Source organism: Gavialis gangeticus, unplaced genomic scaffold (assembly GCF_001723915.1).
Source record: "Gavialis gangeticus isolate Ggan-Ray unplaced genomic scaffold, GavGan_comp1, whole genome shotgun sequence".
NCBI classification, from domain to species: domain Eukaryota; kingdom Metazoa; phylum Chordata; order Crocodylia; family Gavialidae; genus Gavialis; species Gavialis gangeticus.
The window spans coordinates 21,321,678-21,338,797 of NW_017728996.1; the positions used below are offsets into that span (position 1 = coordinate 21,321,678).

At 46.8% G+C, this 17,120-nt stretch overlaps 1 protein-coding gene across 2 annotated transcripts in view; it reads right to left on the reverse strand.

Annotated features, from left to right (window-relative positions):
• ADAMTSL3 (ADAMTS like 3) overlaps positions 1-17,120 on the reverse strand; it is a 433,784-nt gene that overhangs the window by 100,509 nt on the left and 316,155 nt on the right. For both annotated transcript variants that reach the window (XM_019504116.1, XM_019504117.1), the window contains exons 12-14: positions 10,621-10,825; positions 9,755-9,902; positions 8,150-8,234 (exon numbers count right to left, since the gene is read on the reverse strand). In XM_019504116.1, coding sequence (XP_019359661.1) covers positions 8,150-8,234; positions 9,755-9,902; positions 10,621-10,825 — 438 coding nt within the window. The remainder of the gene's footprint in view (positions 1-8,149; positions 8,235-9,754; positions 9,903-10,620; positions 10,826-17,120) is intronic.

Genomic DNA, 17,120 nt, shown 5'->3' on the forward strand with positions numbered 1-17,120 from the left:
CCCACCCACACACCACATATCCATACACACACCCACATGCTCCCTCACCCTACACCTATCCACCCTCCCCCACATACCCAAACAGCCCCCCACAAATCTATACCCTCTCCTATACCCCCCACAGTATACAAGAGTAAGACTTCATTTTAAGCTGTTGTGCAATCACCTCTGTGTTCACTACACAAACACATGTAAATCAGGACAAAAATATTTTTTGAAGTCTAATTAATGAATGTTGCACATGTTCATTTTTTAGAATAAAATTTGGTATTTTTCTGGTTCTGAGCTGGCAAAACCCCTTACTGAAAGGAGCATTTCTGGGAGCAAGGGGAGGGATTTCTGGTGGCAAAGGGTAGGGGGTTAGAGGGAGGGACTTCTGGTCCCAAGATGGTGACCAGGGGGCGGGGCCCCTGTCAAGGGGCCAAGCTACCCATGTAGCCCTTGACAGCTTGCCAAAACTCGGTAAGCAACCCGCCGCCTGAAACAATTGCCTGCTCCTGATCTATCCTCAAATTCTCTTGCTGCCACTTAGACTGTTGCTCCTTGTTCTTACCAGCCAGCCTCCTCAGAAGATAAGGTAAGAGCAGGCTCAGTCCCGGGGTAATAGCAGGAGATGAACAGTACACTTGCTGAAGCAGTACACTTGGTCGCAGGAAATAACAAAGTGTCCAAAATATGATAGCTGGGGAAAAAGGTGTCAGTGAAGGACCATGGTACATGCCTGGAGGAGCATTTTAGAACTGGCTGAAAAAGTTCGTGGTTAAAGAACAGTAAAGTCACGACTAAAAAGCAGTGAGAGTTAGGTCTTCAGGGTGGGAACAAAAATACCTCAGGGAGGAGAAGCAAATGCAGGAAGCAGGAGTTTTGACAGGACATGCAATGAAACCCCAGCCAAATACATGGCTACCTTCACAGTGGAACTTGAAAGTTACAGGATCAGGGTAGTAGATCAGCCATTTTAAGGTGGTTACACTTATCTGGTTTATTTGTCAGTTGAGAATAAAAATGATCCCAACTAAAGAGCTTCTGGTTCCAATGTTCATGTATGCAAACACTCAGACTGGGATGCCTTTTTCCCCTTAGCTTATCTTTTTTTGCTCTGTTGGGATGCCACTGGAAGATACCTAAGGACCTACAGAGTAAATTGCCTGTCTTCTCCACTGGAACACACACTACAGTTGATTTCCTATGGCCAAAAATATTTCATTATAAATTCAGGCTGAATCTTCTTTAGAGATGGATTTCACATCCTTTCATTTACAAAGGCAGACACTCAACAGGCTCATTCAGCTGGCATTATTCTCAACAATAATATTTCACACTGAGACATCATCTCTTCTATCCTGCTTGCATTCAGGGATACTAATTTAGAGATCAAGAAAGCCATTCATAGACTGACACTTGACCACAGGTGCTAGTCAGTGAAAAGTTTATAAGGGCAGCCAGCAAAATTGTGCAAGGAACACCTGCTTGGCAAGAAATTTTGTCTGTGTGGTGAAGGTGTGAAGTGCTTTATTGCTCATAACTAGACAGATGAAAAAAAATAAAAAGCCAACTGACAGGTACAATGGAGTGAATCTGGAATAACTCCATTGAGCTCATAAGAGTTGCTTCAGTTGCACATTACAATAAATCAGAGCAGAAACTGGACAACCACAACCACTGTGACACATCTAGGAAGCTAGGGCTACCAAAAAAGAGGACACTTGTCGGGCGGGTGGGGGGAGCAGTGATATGCCCATACCCTGCCCCTGCCTCTTACTCTCAAGCCACAGCACCCTCCCCACCGCTGTGCTGCTGCTCCTCCCTCCTGACCCACGGTACCGTGTCCCCCAGACAAAGCTGGTGCCCCTCACTCCCAACCCACCACCCCTGTCCCTGCTGCTACCCCCCACTCCCAACCTGGAACCCCTCTACTTCCCCCAGCCCTGCCAGTGCCCCTCACTCCCAATCTGCAGCCCTTTGCTCCCCCCCCCAGCCCGGCAGCATCTCCCACATGCCCCACCCCTGACAGCACTGGCTTAGCCACGCAGTTCCCTGCTGCCCCTGAAAGGACCTCCCTGCTCCCTTCCCTCACCGAAGGGGCAGGGGCCTCCCTTGCCTCTCCCACCCTGCTGCAACCCCAGCACCTGGACAGGTTCCCCCAGTGCCAGCAGGCACCTACCTTGCTCACACATCCATCCCCTCCACACACTCCTGCCACACACACACATTCCTCCCCACAGCCCCCAGACACCCCCCAAGCCCAGGCCCTCCAATCCCTGCCCCCACAGACTTACCTGCATCTAGCTGCCAGGGATACTCCCACCACCATTCCTGGCTGCATGCTGGCCATGTGCATGTACATGCACAAATACACGTGATGCCCTCTGCCTCCAATCATCCTACCTCTGCTCCCTCAGCCCTAAACAGCTCCTTGAAAGGGCAAGCCACAAAGTGCTGCGAAAAACTTCAATGCTGAGCAGAACAAAATCCCAGACATTTGTTGATATTTTAAAAAACTGCCTGGACAGAGATGGGAAGACCCAAAAGGAGGACATATGGTAACCCTAAGGAAACCCATGTAACAATCTCCAGGTTGTGGGAGCAGCAATCAGGCTCCAGGAGCGGTGAGAGACATGGGGGTACAAGCCTGATGCACCCCCGCTCCCCAAAGCCCCCCCATGACCCCCAGCAGCCGTGGACCACCATGCTGACCCCCAGCACAGCCAGAGGTAAGCAGGGCCCGTAGTGGGAGGGGGTTAACTCCCAGGCAGCGGAGAGAAGGCGGGTAAGTGGGGCTGAGGAGGGTCTCGCCCTGGCTCCTACTTGGCTCAGCCCCACAGGGAGAGAGTAGGTGAAAGGGAGAGGATACCTACCAGTCCCTCTCTGATGGGGCAGGGTCTCCTAAATCCTGGGTAGGGTCCCCCCTAGCCCAGGAGCAGCGTAGTTCTGATGGTGGGCTCACTGCACATGCATGCAGTTTAAAAGGGCCCACCAAAGCAAAAAAAACCCCAGGCAGGCTCTGGGAGCAGTGAGAGATGCACAGGTGCAAGCCCACTGCGCCCCCACTCCCTGAAGCCCCCCAGCAACCCCCAGCAGCGGCAGAGCACCCTGCCGACCCCCAGCACAGCTGGAGGTAAGTGGAGCCTGTGATGGGAGGGGGTTAACACCCAGGCAGTGGAGAGGAGGCGGCTGAGTGGGGCTGAGGAGGGTCTCCCCCTGCCCCTGCTCCTACTTGGCCCAGCCCTCAAGGAGCCATGCGACTGGAGCCTTGCTAGCAGGCCGCACAAACAGGCGCACCTGTCTGCCCGGCACATGAGTTAGCGCGGAGTTTGCGGAGGAGGGTGAGTGGGACGGCCCAAGGCCCTGCCTGTGTGCCCTAGGGAAGGCAGTCCCAGCTGCAGCCAGCCTCCCAGCGGCACCATGCAGATGGGCACGCACCACAACCTGAGGGTCCCCTCAGGGTCTGCGGCCCCCCACTCTGGCACCTCAAAGGCCTCCACCCAGACGAAGCCCATGATTCTGGGCTCCACGCAGACAGAGCCCCTGGCTCTTGGCTGCGGGGGCTGCCTGGCACTTTTTCAGGCCCTGGGGTCCGGGAGCACAGCCACCTTCCCTTGTGAGGTCTGCTCCCTTTTAGAGTGTCTCTGGAGCACCAGCTGGAGGAGCTCCGGGCCACAGTCCAGAGACCGCGTGCCATCAGGGATGGTAAGCGGGAGACAGACTCCTACTGCCAGGCCCTTCACCCCCTGGAGGCAGAGTGTAGACCAAGGTCTCCTTCCACGACAAGGGAGAACTCCAGGACCTCCTATTCTGTCCAGCCAAGGGGATGGACCAAAGTGGTCAAGGGCCCCAAGGCCTGCTGCACCAAGGTCCCTGCCCCACTGGAGCTTTGCAACAAGTATGAACCTCTTGCAGCGCCAGCAGAGCCTGCCAAGCTGCCAGCTCCTGCAGGTAACAGAGGCTCAACTGTAGCTACCACCCCCGCACTCCATAAGACAAAACGCAAAGTGTTTGTCGTGGGAGACTCTATCCTGAGGGGGACTGAGGGAGTAATCTGCCTCCCTGACCCCTTAGCCCAGGAAGTCTGCTGCTTCCTGGGAGCCCGTATCCGAGACAATGTGGAGAGGATCCCTGAGCTCCTCCAGCCCACTGACCACTACCCTATGCTCCTTACCCATGTGGGCACAAATGACATGGCTTGGAGCGCTCCCAGCTGGGTCATGAAGCGCTACAGGGATTTGGGAGTGGGGCTTAAGGGGTTGAGGGAGCAGGTGGTGTTTTCCTCGATCCTCTTGGTTTCGGGCTATAGGCTGAGGAGGATCGATGTAGTGAACCAAAGACTGTGGCACTGGTGTCACTGGGAAGGCTTCGGCTTCCATGACCACAGTCCGCTCTTTGGTGAGAGAGGCAGCAAGCTGCTGGGAAGAGACGGCCTCCACATCTCTCCGCTGGGGAGGAAGCTCTTCTCAGCCAGACTGGCTGACCTGCTCCACCAGGCTTTAAACTAAACTCGCCAGGGGGCGGGAGGACTACTGCCACTGCTGGCCCACTGAGCAACCCTTGCAAAGCCAGCTGGCCAAGGCACTTAAGGGAGCCCACCCCTGCCCCAGCCCTGGTACAATCTGTGGAAAAGGCAAGAGCCCCCAAGAGGACACTTGCCTCCCTGTACACAAATACCAGGAGCTTGGGGAATAAGCAGGAGGAACTTGTTCTCCTGCTTAACACAAATAATTACGATGTCATAGGGATAACAGAGACCTGGTGGGACTCCACCCATGACTGGACCATGGGTATAGAAGGCTATACCCTGTACAGAAGAGAGCAAGTGGATAAAAGGGGAGGGGGTGTAGCTCTCTATGTCAAGGAGAGCTAAGCATCTCTGCAAGCTGACATTGGCACCCAGGGTGGATGACTGGAGACCCTCTGGGTTAAAATCCATTGGGAACATGACACAGGGGACACAATGGTGAGAGTCTACTATAGACCTCCCACCCAGAATCAAGAGCTTGACCAGGAGTCCGCCAGGGAATTAGCTGAGGCCACACGATCCCAGTCCATGGTTGTCATGGGAGACTTCAACTACCCAGACATCTTGTGGGAAGAGAGCTCAGCCAAATCCGAACAGTCGCAAAGCTTCCTCATGTACGTGGATGAGCTCTATCTGACACAAGAAGTCTACAGGCCAATGAGAGGTAAAGCACTGCTCGACCTGGTACTGACAACTGGGGGCAACCTAATCAGCGACCTAACAATCGAAGGGAAGCTGGGTGATGGCGATCATGAGCTGATCACCTTCACCATCCACCATAAAGTTGGCAAGTCAGTCAGCAATACAGAAGTCCTCGACTTCACGAAAGCTGACTTTGACAAGTTCAGGAGGCTTGTCGGTGAGGCCCTAATGGACCATGACCCAAAGGGCAGGGGAGTTCAGGAAGAGTGGTTGCTCCTCAAGGGAGCAATCCTAGATGTGCAAAGTCTCCTCTGTCTCAGAGGAAAGGCAGAAAAAGGGCACAGCAGCCCCCTTGGCTCTGCAGAGAACTAGCAGACCTCCTGCACCTAAAAAGAAAGACCTACAAAGGATGGAGGATGGGATCCACCACCAAGGAGGAATACTCCGCACTGGTCTGGGCTTGCAGGAAGCGAACCAGGAAAGCCAAGGCTGCGACAGAACTCCAACTGGCTACATGTATCAAGGACAATAAAAAGTCCTTTTTTAGATATGTGGGGAGCTGGAGGAAAAGCAAGGACAACATTGGATCCCTGCTAAACCAGATGGGACAGCTGACAACTGATGCCCAGGAAAAAGCCAACTTGCTAAATGGGTACTTTACATCGGTCTTTCACCAGGCCCATGGGACGCCCCTGCCCATTATGGGACAGGGAAGCCCGGGTGAGGGAGATTCCTTACCCTCCATCACTGTTGACCTTGTGAAGGAACACCTTGAGAGGCTGGACACCTTCAAGTCAGCCGGCCCTGACAGTCTACACCCCAGGGTACTCAGGGATCTGGCTAGCATCATAGCCCAGCCTCTGGCACGGATCTTTGAGAGCTCCTGGTGCTCTGGTGTAGTGCCCGAAGACTGGAAGAAGGCCAACATGGTGCCTATCTTCAAGGAAGTGAGGAAAGTGGATCCGACAAACTACAGGCCCATCAGTCCGACCTCAGGAAGGTCTTGGAAAAGATTATCAAAGAGACCATTAATAGACTGGCTGATGGCAACATCCTGAGGGATACCCAGAATGGGTTTGTTGTGGGTAGGCCTTGTTTGACCAATCTTATTTCCTTTTACGACCAGGTGACCTATCACCTGGACAAGGGAGAGGAGATTGATGTCTTATATCTTGCCTTTAAAAAAACCTTCAATCTGGTAGCCCATGATCACCAACTGCAGCCTTGGGTCCACTATGATCCGCTGGCTGGGGAATTGGCTCCGTGGTCGGGCCCAGAGGGTGGTGGTTGACGGAAGTCAATCGTCATGGTGTGCTGTGACCAGTGGGGTCCTTCAAGGCTCTGTCCTTGGATCCTATATTTTTCAACATCTTCATTAATGATGTGGACATTGGAGTCAGACGTGGACTGGCCAAGTTTGCCGATGACACCAAACTTTGGGGTAAAGCATCCACACCTGAGGACAGGAGGGAGATCCAGGCTGACCTTGATAGGCTCAGGAAATGGGTGGACAAGAACCTGATGGTGTTTAACACCGAAAAATGCAAGGTTCTCCACCTTGGGAAGAAAAACCCACAGTATGCTTATAGGCTTGGCAGTGCTACGCTGGCTAACACTACGGATGAAAGGGACTTGGGGCCATGATTGACCACAAGATGAATATGAGCCTTTGATGTCATGTTGCTGCTAGTAAAGCAAGCAAAACGCTGGCTTGCATCCATAGATGCTTCTCAAGCAAATCCCAGGACATCATTCTCCCATTGTACTCGGCCTTAGTGAGGCCACAGCTGAAGTACTGCATCCAGTTATGGGCTCCACAATTCAAAAAGGATGTGGAGAAACTTGAGAAAGTCCAGAGAAGAGCCATGTGCATCATCAGAGATCAGGAAAACAGACCTTATGATGAGAGGCTGAGCTATGGGACTCTTCAGCCTGGAAAAGCACAGGCTGATCTGATGGCTGCCTATAAGTTTATCAGAGGTACTCACCAGGATCTTGGGGAACGTTTGTTCACCAGAGTGCCCCAAGGGATGACAAGGTCGAATGGTCACAAACTCCTCCAAGACCCTTTCAGGCTGGACATAAGGAAGAAGTTCTTTACTGTCCAAGCCCCCAAGGTCTGGAATAGCTTGCCACTGGAGGTGGTTAAAGCACCTACTTTGAATGCCTTCAAGAGAAATTTGGATGTTTATCTTGCTGGGATCCTATGAACCCTGCTAACTTCCTGCCCCTGGGCAGGGGGCTGGACTCGATGATCTTCCAAGATCCCTTCCAGTCCTAATGTCTATGAAACCTTTGAAACCTTGAAGAGTTTATATATGAGATTTAGATATGCAAGCTCTCTTTCCCTGTCTTACACACTTATTATATATGGTATATAGAAAATAGTTAAGCAGTGCCCACTAACACTCTATGTAGAAGTTATTCTGCAGATCCGGGTTTTTTTAACAGAGATATTAACTCCCAATAGGAGAGTGGATATAAGGAGCACAACCTGGATAACATCTTTTGAGTTACTTTAAAACAATTCCCCCAAATGTATTAGGCTGGTGTGGGATATAGATTGATCGATCAATATATTTTTTGTGGGGGGTGTGCATGTATGTGCACAGAGATGTGCATTTTTCCCTTTCTCTGCACACTTCAGCCCTTAATCTTCCCCTGAAAATGCTCCTCTACATCACAGAGAAAAAGAGAAGCAGTGGCAGAAAATAGACTACATTTGCTTTACATCAGCTGAGGATTCTCCCACAATAGCTGTCTTAAGGCTTAATTGAAGTCCTTTGGCATGGCTCCATTGATATAAGAGCATATTAACAGAGCCACTGGCCCAGTCCACATATTCTGTATGACTCAGGACACATCTGGGCTGTTGAGGTGTAAGACTAGGAATAACTGTCCAAAACCAAGGTAAGAGGGTCAAATACCAGATAAATTTGAAAGACAATAAGACTTTCAAGCCATTTTTTCCCACCCAAGAAACAAAGAACTTACGTTGGCTCTTCTGATATGGTTCTGGTCTCCTCCATTTCTTGTGCTTGTTTTAACCATGGTAGTTTAGCCTCTACAGGATTTTTTTCTGGTAGGGAGAAATATATAATAATTCATTCCATCAAATTTATGAGAATTTAAAACATCATATGATAAGTAGAGGTCTCTCGTCAAGTGGTGTGCAAGCTACGCCAAGGGCAATCTTGGCAATGTTTTATTTTGTCTCTGGGTTGTATCAACAGCAGCGTCACTTGCAAAACAGAAGAAGTGATTCTCCACTCTGTTTAGCACTGGTGAAGCCTCACCTGGACTACCATGTACAGTTTTGGGCCTTCAAGAGACCCACCTTCTGAGGGAATGGGCTGATATTACCAACTCCCCGTAAAGGGCTTGAAGAGGAGTGAAAAGGTTCACCATCCTAATAAATGTGTTCATTTTATTGTGCATATAAGAGGGATTTGAACTAAAGAGCTGGTTGTCAAACACACTATTTACTGAGTACCTTAGCTATTCAATCCTCTCAATTTACTTAAAACAATCAAATTGCAAAGAATTGTATCTAAGCTCCTCTTGCTCTGTGTAGACATACAGTACCTTTGTAGAGAGTTCTTTTCCTTGAGCCAGATTGTCAGCAGCATAGCTCCACTTATATTAATGAAGCTATGATGGTTTACACCAGCTGAGAATCTACCCCTCCTATTCTATGTAGATCTCCTAAAATTCCAGAATATATCAGGGCCAACATCTGCTCGAGGTTCTAGAGATTCTGTGGCATTGCATTCTGGATGGCAATATGCCTCAGGAACTTCCTGAAACCTCAAAACATCCTTTAAGTGACTCACTGGATTTCAACAGCACTTATCTACATCTGACTTTCATTTTTACTGTTCAAATGATAATGGTGAGCTGTGAATACTCCCAGTAAAACCTTTCAAATGAAAAGGCAACGAGCATCTCCAACTGCAAATTTCAGAGGGACAGAGAAGAATATCTATTTCTAATATAGATGAGACAAGAACAGAATAGGAGGTACAGCTTTTAATCTCTTTCCTTTTGCTTTTTTCCTTTTTTCTTCCAGTCATCTAGTTTATCCCTTCATTCATTCTTTTAAAAATACATTTTGTAACCCATGTCATTAAGGGTATTTTTTTAAAAACAAAAAGTGGAAAGAGAGAAGGGAAGGAAATCAGTATGGCTGCTATTCAGGAATTTCTGTGGTGAATTGAGAATTTCATTGCAATTCCTGAGGAAACAAGGAAAGAAGGGCCTTGGTTATACATACCACAAGCTTTCAAAATACATTATTGGTTGTTGAACAATTCCCCCAGCTCTTAACGTACTGCTTCTAGATTTTCCAGTTCAACTAAATTACATATTTTAATTTAATTAGGTTGCTATTTTCATTATTCTGTATCCATGTTATCAGCAAGAACTATCAGCAGGACACCTTTCTTAGCACTAATAACTACAGCATTTCCTTTTGACAAGATTGGAATGAGTCCTAGCAAATTCCAGCTTCTGGCATTTCTGGAAGAGGCTACCAGGGACTTTTTAATTCCGTTAACAAAAATGTAAAACAATAACAGACTCTGACAAAATTCCAGTTACCTCTTGGCTTGTAACATGGTATTGGCACAATACACTCTTCTTTTATGTGCAGTTTAAGTTGTGGATTACAGCCGCCGACGTGCTGTCCACGATGGTCAATACACAGTACTACTCGGTAACGTAACCCTTGGCCACATGTCACTGTGCACTAAGAGAGACAATACAACTATCTCACTATGTAAGCAAATGAGATATTACTAATAAAGGTGAATGATGCACCAACATCAAAGACTAGGGAGAAAGGAGGCCACCCTGGATTCTATAAGGCTTATCTACATGACTACAATCTGAAATGGAATTGGAAATCTAGATATAATAGACCCTCTCACATTGTTTCATAATTTTAGTTTTAAGGTGGAGTCAGAAACACCATGAAAATTGTTCCTCTCACAGTATTTCAGTAATTTCATTTGGATAAACTAATGAAACATAGAAGTATTGAGCTATATGACCATATCAGATAACCAGAGCCAAGATAAATTGGCTCTGTATTCTTGTTATTATAATAAAAAGTAAGAGGAAGGCTGGAAAATCAAACTTACAGATACCCCTCAGTCCCAAGACAGCCATGCTTTGGTTATTAACTGCAGTGAAGGATTATATCTATCAAGAAGCAGGAGACAACAAACCTAATTTTCAAAAGAGTGTCAGCTCTGGTTCTAATTTTTTATCTATATAAAACTTTAGGGGCAACTCTACACATGCAAATAACCAACCATGCATTTTACTATACATATATATCTAACTTCATGGTTACAAATGTGTCTCTGATTTTTTTTTCCGGTAACTGAGTTTATGATTATATGTATTGTTTCACAAAATTAGAAGATGCCTTCAAAATAGGTCCAAGTTACTTTTCAACTTACCTGAGACCATTCCATAGCTACCCACTTGGGGCAATCAAATAGGTTGCATGTTTGAATGACCTTAGGTTTGGGGGCATACATGCATTTCCATTCCTCAACCTGTAATATCTCTCCATGTATGGTCTCTTCCACACAAACAAAGCTTCTCCTCTGAATTCCACCTCCACAGGAAACAGAACATGCAGTCCAAGGATTATGTTCCCACCTACAATAAACAAGTACATGAAAAATAAGGCCACTTTTTATTCTTTTGGAATCTATTAAGTGTAGCAAAATACTGGCCCCAAGCTTATGGTCACTGAAGTCAATGGGTGTTTTGTTGTTGACTTCAGGGGCGACGCATAGGGGGTGCACATGCACCCCGAGTGTGGCAGTGCATCGCCTACGAAAAGGCACTGCCAACATTGTCAGTGGTGCCTGCGGGCAGTCTGTGATTGCTGTTAGCTGCTGCTGACACCACCGGCGGTGCCTGCAGGTGGTCACCACCCCCCTCCCCCCCGCTGCCAACAGCGCCAGTGGTGTCTGCGGGAGCGCCACACTTATCGCTGCCGTGCTCCCGCCACCACACTCCTGCTGCCACCAGCGCAGCTGTGCCCCCCCAGATGCCAGCGGCACACGTCGTTTATGGTTGATTTTATAAAGAAATAGAATCAGGACTGTTATTTGATAGTAGGGGCAAGCATATGCACTAGCTTCAAAATGGGATGGAAAGCTGTTGCTCAGGTGTGTTATAATTAGTACCTTACCATAAGCCTGGTGCAACAACAACATAAATCACTTTAACAGTGACCCTGGGTGAAGCAGGGTTAAAACTGGAGTGGTTTTCTATACTCGTAGGATCATGCAGACATAACAGCCAACAGCTTTCCAGGTCCCCCTTCCTTACAGGCTAAGTACACAGTCAAAATGCCTGAGGCTGAATTGATTCAGACTGCAGGTTAATCTAAGCTGCAAAGATTGAACCAATAAGCAAATAAACAAACATTCACTTTTGATTCAGGAAATGCAGGCACATGCCTGCAGTGGCTCAAACCAGAAGCCAGGGGGCACTAGAGCACAGCTCTCTAGCACGTAGCCAGCACAGGCTGTGTGTTCACTTCCTCTTCCTGCTGTCCCTGTGGTCTCTAGGATTTGCAGTCCAGAATCACAGCAGCAAGACTCTGCAGGGTTTGTCATCCCTTCCTCTTCCTGCTTTCAGGTGTCTCTGGGATTTGTAGTCCACACTCACAGCCAGCACTAAGTAAGGGGAGCAGGATAGCTCTGTACTTGGGGGAAGGGAAGTTTAACCCCCTACCCTGGCCCCAGACCCCAGCAGGGGCTTGCCTGGGGAGTGGGGAGCAGTAAGCCAGCCCTCACTGCTCCAGCTAGGGAGTAGAGGGACAGGGCCATCCCTGCTCTCTGGAGCACAGAACACAGCCCAGCTGCAAAATGCTGGGGGACTCTGATTTAACTTGAACCAGGAAGGGGTCTGGGACAGACGTTTCATAAACTGGTTTGACCTAAATCAGTTAAGTTTGATACTATATTCAACAAAGTTTATCTTAAACCAGTTTCAGCCATTTTGAAACTTGTTTATGTGCACTGAACTTCTATTCTGTTACAGGTTTAAACCAGTTTCTGATCACTTAAACCAGTTTGTGTGTAACTTCTGTCCCTAACCTTTAAGCAGCTACAAATATACATTTGTCTGTATCCAGACATTTGTACAAAAACATATAGACTCAATAACATTATCATGCCATAAATTTCAGATTTCCTTTCTACCCTTTACCAAGCTGGAAGTACCACAAAAATGGAGGAAGAAACCAGTTTATTTCCTGAAGTGATTGAAATGACTTGATTTTTCTAGTACATGTTTTGAGGATTCTAGGGCCTTATACAGACATTCAGTTTTCCTGAGATTCTAAAGCCTCACAGACATTCAGTTTGCCTTGGGAGAAGAAATCAAGAGCATACATATGTTCAGACTTTTTCTGCCAGTGTGAAAATAGCTGCTCCAGGAGAATCATACCCTGGGACAACCAGGGTTAAATCAGTCCCAGAAGACTTCCTGCTGGGACAGTGAATGTCTGCACATGCTGTGGCTTCTCTCAGAAGAGAACATAGTCCTCCAGCTTCCCCTCCCACCCCCTTTAGGAAGACAGTGTGCTGCTCACTGGACTCTGCTGCTCCAGCAGGCAGCAGAATGCATCCTGTTCACAATCCCCACATTGTCCTGCAGGGAAACACAGGGTAACCATGGGCAGCCTAGGTCAGCCAATTGGGGCTGCCCTATGCACTGTTGCCATCTGTCCACAAACAGTGTCTTATTAATCGATATAGCAATGTTTTCCAGAGGTTGGCTACTAGTTTACAAGGCTAAGTGTGCTTATTAAATACCATTGTTTTGTGAGCTTAATACTTGGAGCTATATAATGCCCCAAAATAGAGTTGCTCCTCTAAGAACCTACTGTCCTACTGCTAACCATTTTGAACATAAAAATCACAGCAAAATCTGAAGGGAGGATGAAAATGGTTTTTGAAGTTCCATGGTACTTATCTCCAACTCTAAGCAAAAAAAATGCATTTAAGAACTGCTTCTGTAACAAAAGACAATAAATAATAAAAACAGACCTCAAGAATCTTCCTCCTGAATATATATCACCCATTCTACAAAACTAAAAGGCCTCTGTGTGTTGGGCTCCCCTCTAGATTTTTCTCAGCCTTACTCAGTCCATCCTGTCCCTTCACTATCCACATTTTCCCTAGTCCCCCAGAAAAACTGGGGAACTGATTGGGTTCATCTCATTTAGCTCATCTTATCTAGCTAGGTTAAACTTCTTAAATTTTACAACTGTAGTGACTCAGGAAAAAATAATGAAAAAATTACTTCAGTTATAAAAGATGGAATCAGCAAATGCAGCAATATCCCACCTAAATCAATTAATCAAGGGTAACAAAAGCATTGTAAAGGAAGTCAGTCTCAGAGTAGATGGAGCAGAAGCCTATAAATCAAAGGAAAGCCTAAGTAACTAGTACCTACACCCCAAGATACATAGGTAAATCCACAACACTTCCTGTTTTAAATAATTCATTAACCTCTCCACAAAAATATATATTAATCATAGAAAACATTATGGACCAGACAATGAATCTGAAACATACAGAAACCACAGAACTTTAAATTTAACATACATATTTAAAACCAGACACTACACAGCTAACATTGATTTCACATTAGCAATGAAAAATGCCTTAAAAAAAACACAGTTATACTTTTCACAGTTTTATCTAAATGAATGGCCAGTGTTAACTCATTTTCTTTAAAATATCAGGAACTAAAGAGCAATTAACTGTTCAATGAATTAGCAGCTCATGGATTTATATGGATAAGGTTGACTGTGCTGTATGTAATATTAGCCTCAGAAGTGTTTATAGCATAAAGTTTTATAGTTGTTTTTCTTTATCTCATCGGTTTCAAACACACTCCAGATCCCATATTCCCAGAAGCATTTTCAAGAGGGAGTGAGGTCCATGGCTACTGGGGAAAGGGGGGTCTTGGGCAGGCAGTCAAGGAGACACTTTCCAGAACCCACAGCTGTCAAGGGATCCTCAACAGCCCAACAAGTCTGAAGTAAATGGAGGCGTTCCAAAAGCTTTAAAAGAAAATTTTTACCCTGGGAAATTTTTCTATTTATTTCAAAAGATTTCTCCATCTGTCAAAATATTTCGGTGGGGCAATCACAGCTCCAGCCGCAGAAGAGCTCTTTCAAGATCCTGTCATTTACACCATCAACTTTCCCACAACTTCCTCATTTGAATGGGAAAGTGGTGGTGAATTCCATAGGATCACAAAACAGGCCTGCACATGGCCCTTGTGCTATGCTGGAGGCGTGAGGTATGACTGCTGGCCAAAGTAGAAGTTTGCTTGAGCACAATGACTGCTTTTTTTCAAGTCTGGTATGTGTGAACAACCCTGTTCAGCCTACAAACAGGCAAAAAGCAGAGTTAGTGTCACCTAGGCAAAGATCAACTACTTTACATTTTTATAGCACAAAACAGTCATAGACTGCAATAGCCAAAGAGTATTTAGATCCTTGCCAGGTCAAATGTGCCCCTGGTGCAGGTACAAACAGACCAAGAGTTTTAATTGCTGACCTCCTCTAAGAGTTCTCTTAGGTTAGCACAGGTTTAAAAATACTATGGTCCCTTTAGAAGCTGTCCCAGAGCAGGCTGAAACACGGATACACTGAAACATCTTCTTTGCTTTCATTCCTTCCCCAGTCAATACCATTCACTTCTGGGCCTATTCTGGCCTCTACAAACAAGGTGGTTGTGGCTCCCTGGAACCAAGGCAATTCTTAGTGAGGCCTGGCCTACAGGGACCATACCTGTGTCTGCCAGAACAGACCTGGAGTCATATGATTCCTTATCTGTCATTCTTAATTCTTGAAACGAGAACAGTTGCCTACAAGCCCACTATAAATATAGTCTCCTTCACCATGGACAAAACCATACAAACTTTTCCCATGTCAGGGAAATAAGCCTTCTTTCCAACTGTTGTCCTGACTAAGCCATTCAAGACATGAAACAACAATACAAAGAAATTGTGTTAGACTGTGTTGGGAAGGGGTGATTCAGGAATAAACCATTAAAATGATTAATAGATCCATAGATTGTAAGGGGCTGGACGGGACCTCGCAAGATCATCAGGTCCAGCCCTCCTGCGCTAAGCAGGAAAGACAACTGCAGTCAGGTAACCTGAACAAGGTGACTGTCCAGTCTCTTCTTGAAGATTTCCAGGGTAGGTGATTGCACCAACTCCGGAGGGAGTTTATTCCACAGTCTGGACACCCCAACTGTGAAGAAGTTTTTCCTAGTGTTAAGCCTGAAACGGTCTTCCAGGAGTTTGTGGCCATTATTCTTGGCTTTCCCCAAGGGAGCCCTAGTGAACAATTTTTCACCAAGCCCTTGATGTATTCCCCTGATGTAGCAGTAACCTGCTACCATGTCCCCTCTCAGCCTTCTCTCTTCTTGGCTGAAGAGGCCCACGTCCCTCAGCCTTTCCTCGTATGGCTTGCCTTGCAAGTCTCTGAATATATGGGTGGCTTTTCTCTGGACTCTCTCAAGCTTATCCACGTCTTTGTTGAAGTGCAGCACCCAGAACCAGATGCAGTACTCCAGCTGCAGTCTCACCAGCACTGAGTACAGCAGAAGAATCACTTCCTTGGTTTTGCTTGAGATGCATTGGTTGATGCATGCCAGAGTATCGTTTGCCCTGCTGACTACAGCATTGCAGCTATGGCTCATGCTCACACTATGATCTATTATTACCCCTAGGTCCCTTTCAGTCGTGGTGCTAGTCAGTTTGGTACTATCAGGCCTATAAGTAGGTTGGGAGTTGTTCATCCCCAGATACAGCACTTTACACTTCTTAATGTTGAACTTCATCTGGTTCTGATCCGTCCAACTTGCCAGCCTGTCTAGGTCTGCCTGTATCTGCAGCCTATCTTCAAGCGTGACCATGCTCCCCCATAACTTGGTGTCATCTGTGAACTTGGCCAGTGAGCTCTTCACCCCACATCCAAATCACTGATAAAGATCCTGAAAAGCACTAGACCAAGCACCAGACCCCTGAGGGACACCACTGACCACTTCAGGGACAACACTGGCCAGGACAACACAGATCCATTCATGAGAACTCTCTGGGTCCTACCCCACAGCCATCTTCCTACCCACCTGACTGTCAAGCAGTTAAGCCTGCAATCCTCCAATTTTCCCACGAGAACATCATGGGATACCAGATCAAAGGCCTTTTGGAAGTCTAGTATTCAGTGTTGACCTCCTCTCTCTTATTCAGATGGTGAGTTACCTGGTCACAGAAGGAGATGAGATTGGTAAAACAAGACCTGCCCATGACGAAGCCATGCTGGCTGTCATTCAGAAACCTACCTTCTGCAAGCATGCTGCACATAGAGTCCTTGATTAATTTTTCCAGGATTTTCCCTAGGATAGAAGTTAGGCTAATTGAACTATAGATGCCCAGGTCCTCTCTCCTCCCCTTCTTGAAGATGGGCACAACATTGGCCCTCTTCCAGTCTTCAGGGACCTCACCTGAACACCATGAGTTTTGGAAGAGTTTCACAAGATGTCCCATGATGACTTTGGCCAGCTCCTTCAGCACTCTCGGATGAAGGTCATCCAGTCCTGCTGATTTACAAATGTCTAACTTTTCTAACTGATCACACACTAGCTCATCATCAACAGCAGGAAGGTGGGCAATCCCACTATGCCCATTCTGAACCTTCTCTAGTATGATTTTCCCCTTAGCCCAGTGAAATACTGAAGCAAAGTAGTCATTCAGGAGTTCAGTTTTCTCCTGTGTGTCTGTAACCAGCTACCCTGAGTTGTTAAGCAATGGCCCCACGCTTCCATTTGCTTTCCTCCTGTTCCCTACTTATTTAAAGAAGGACTTCTTATTGTTCTTGATTTCCATTGCTAGTTTAAATTCATTCTTCGCC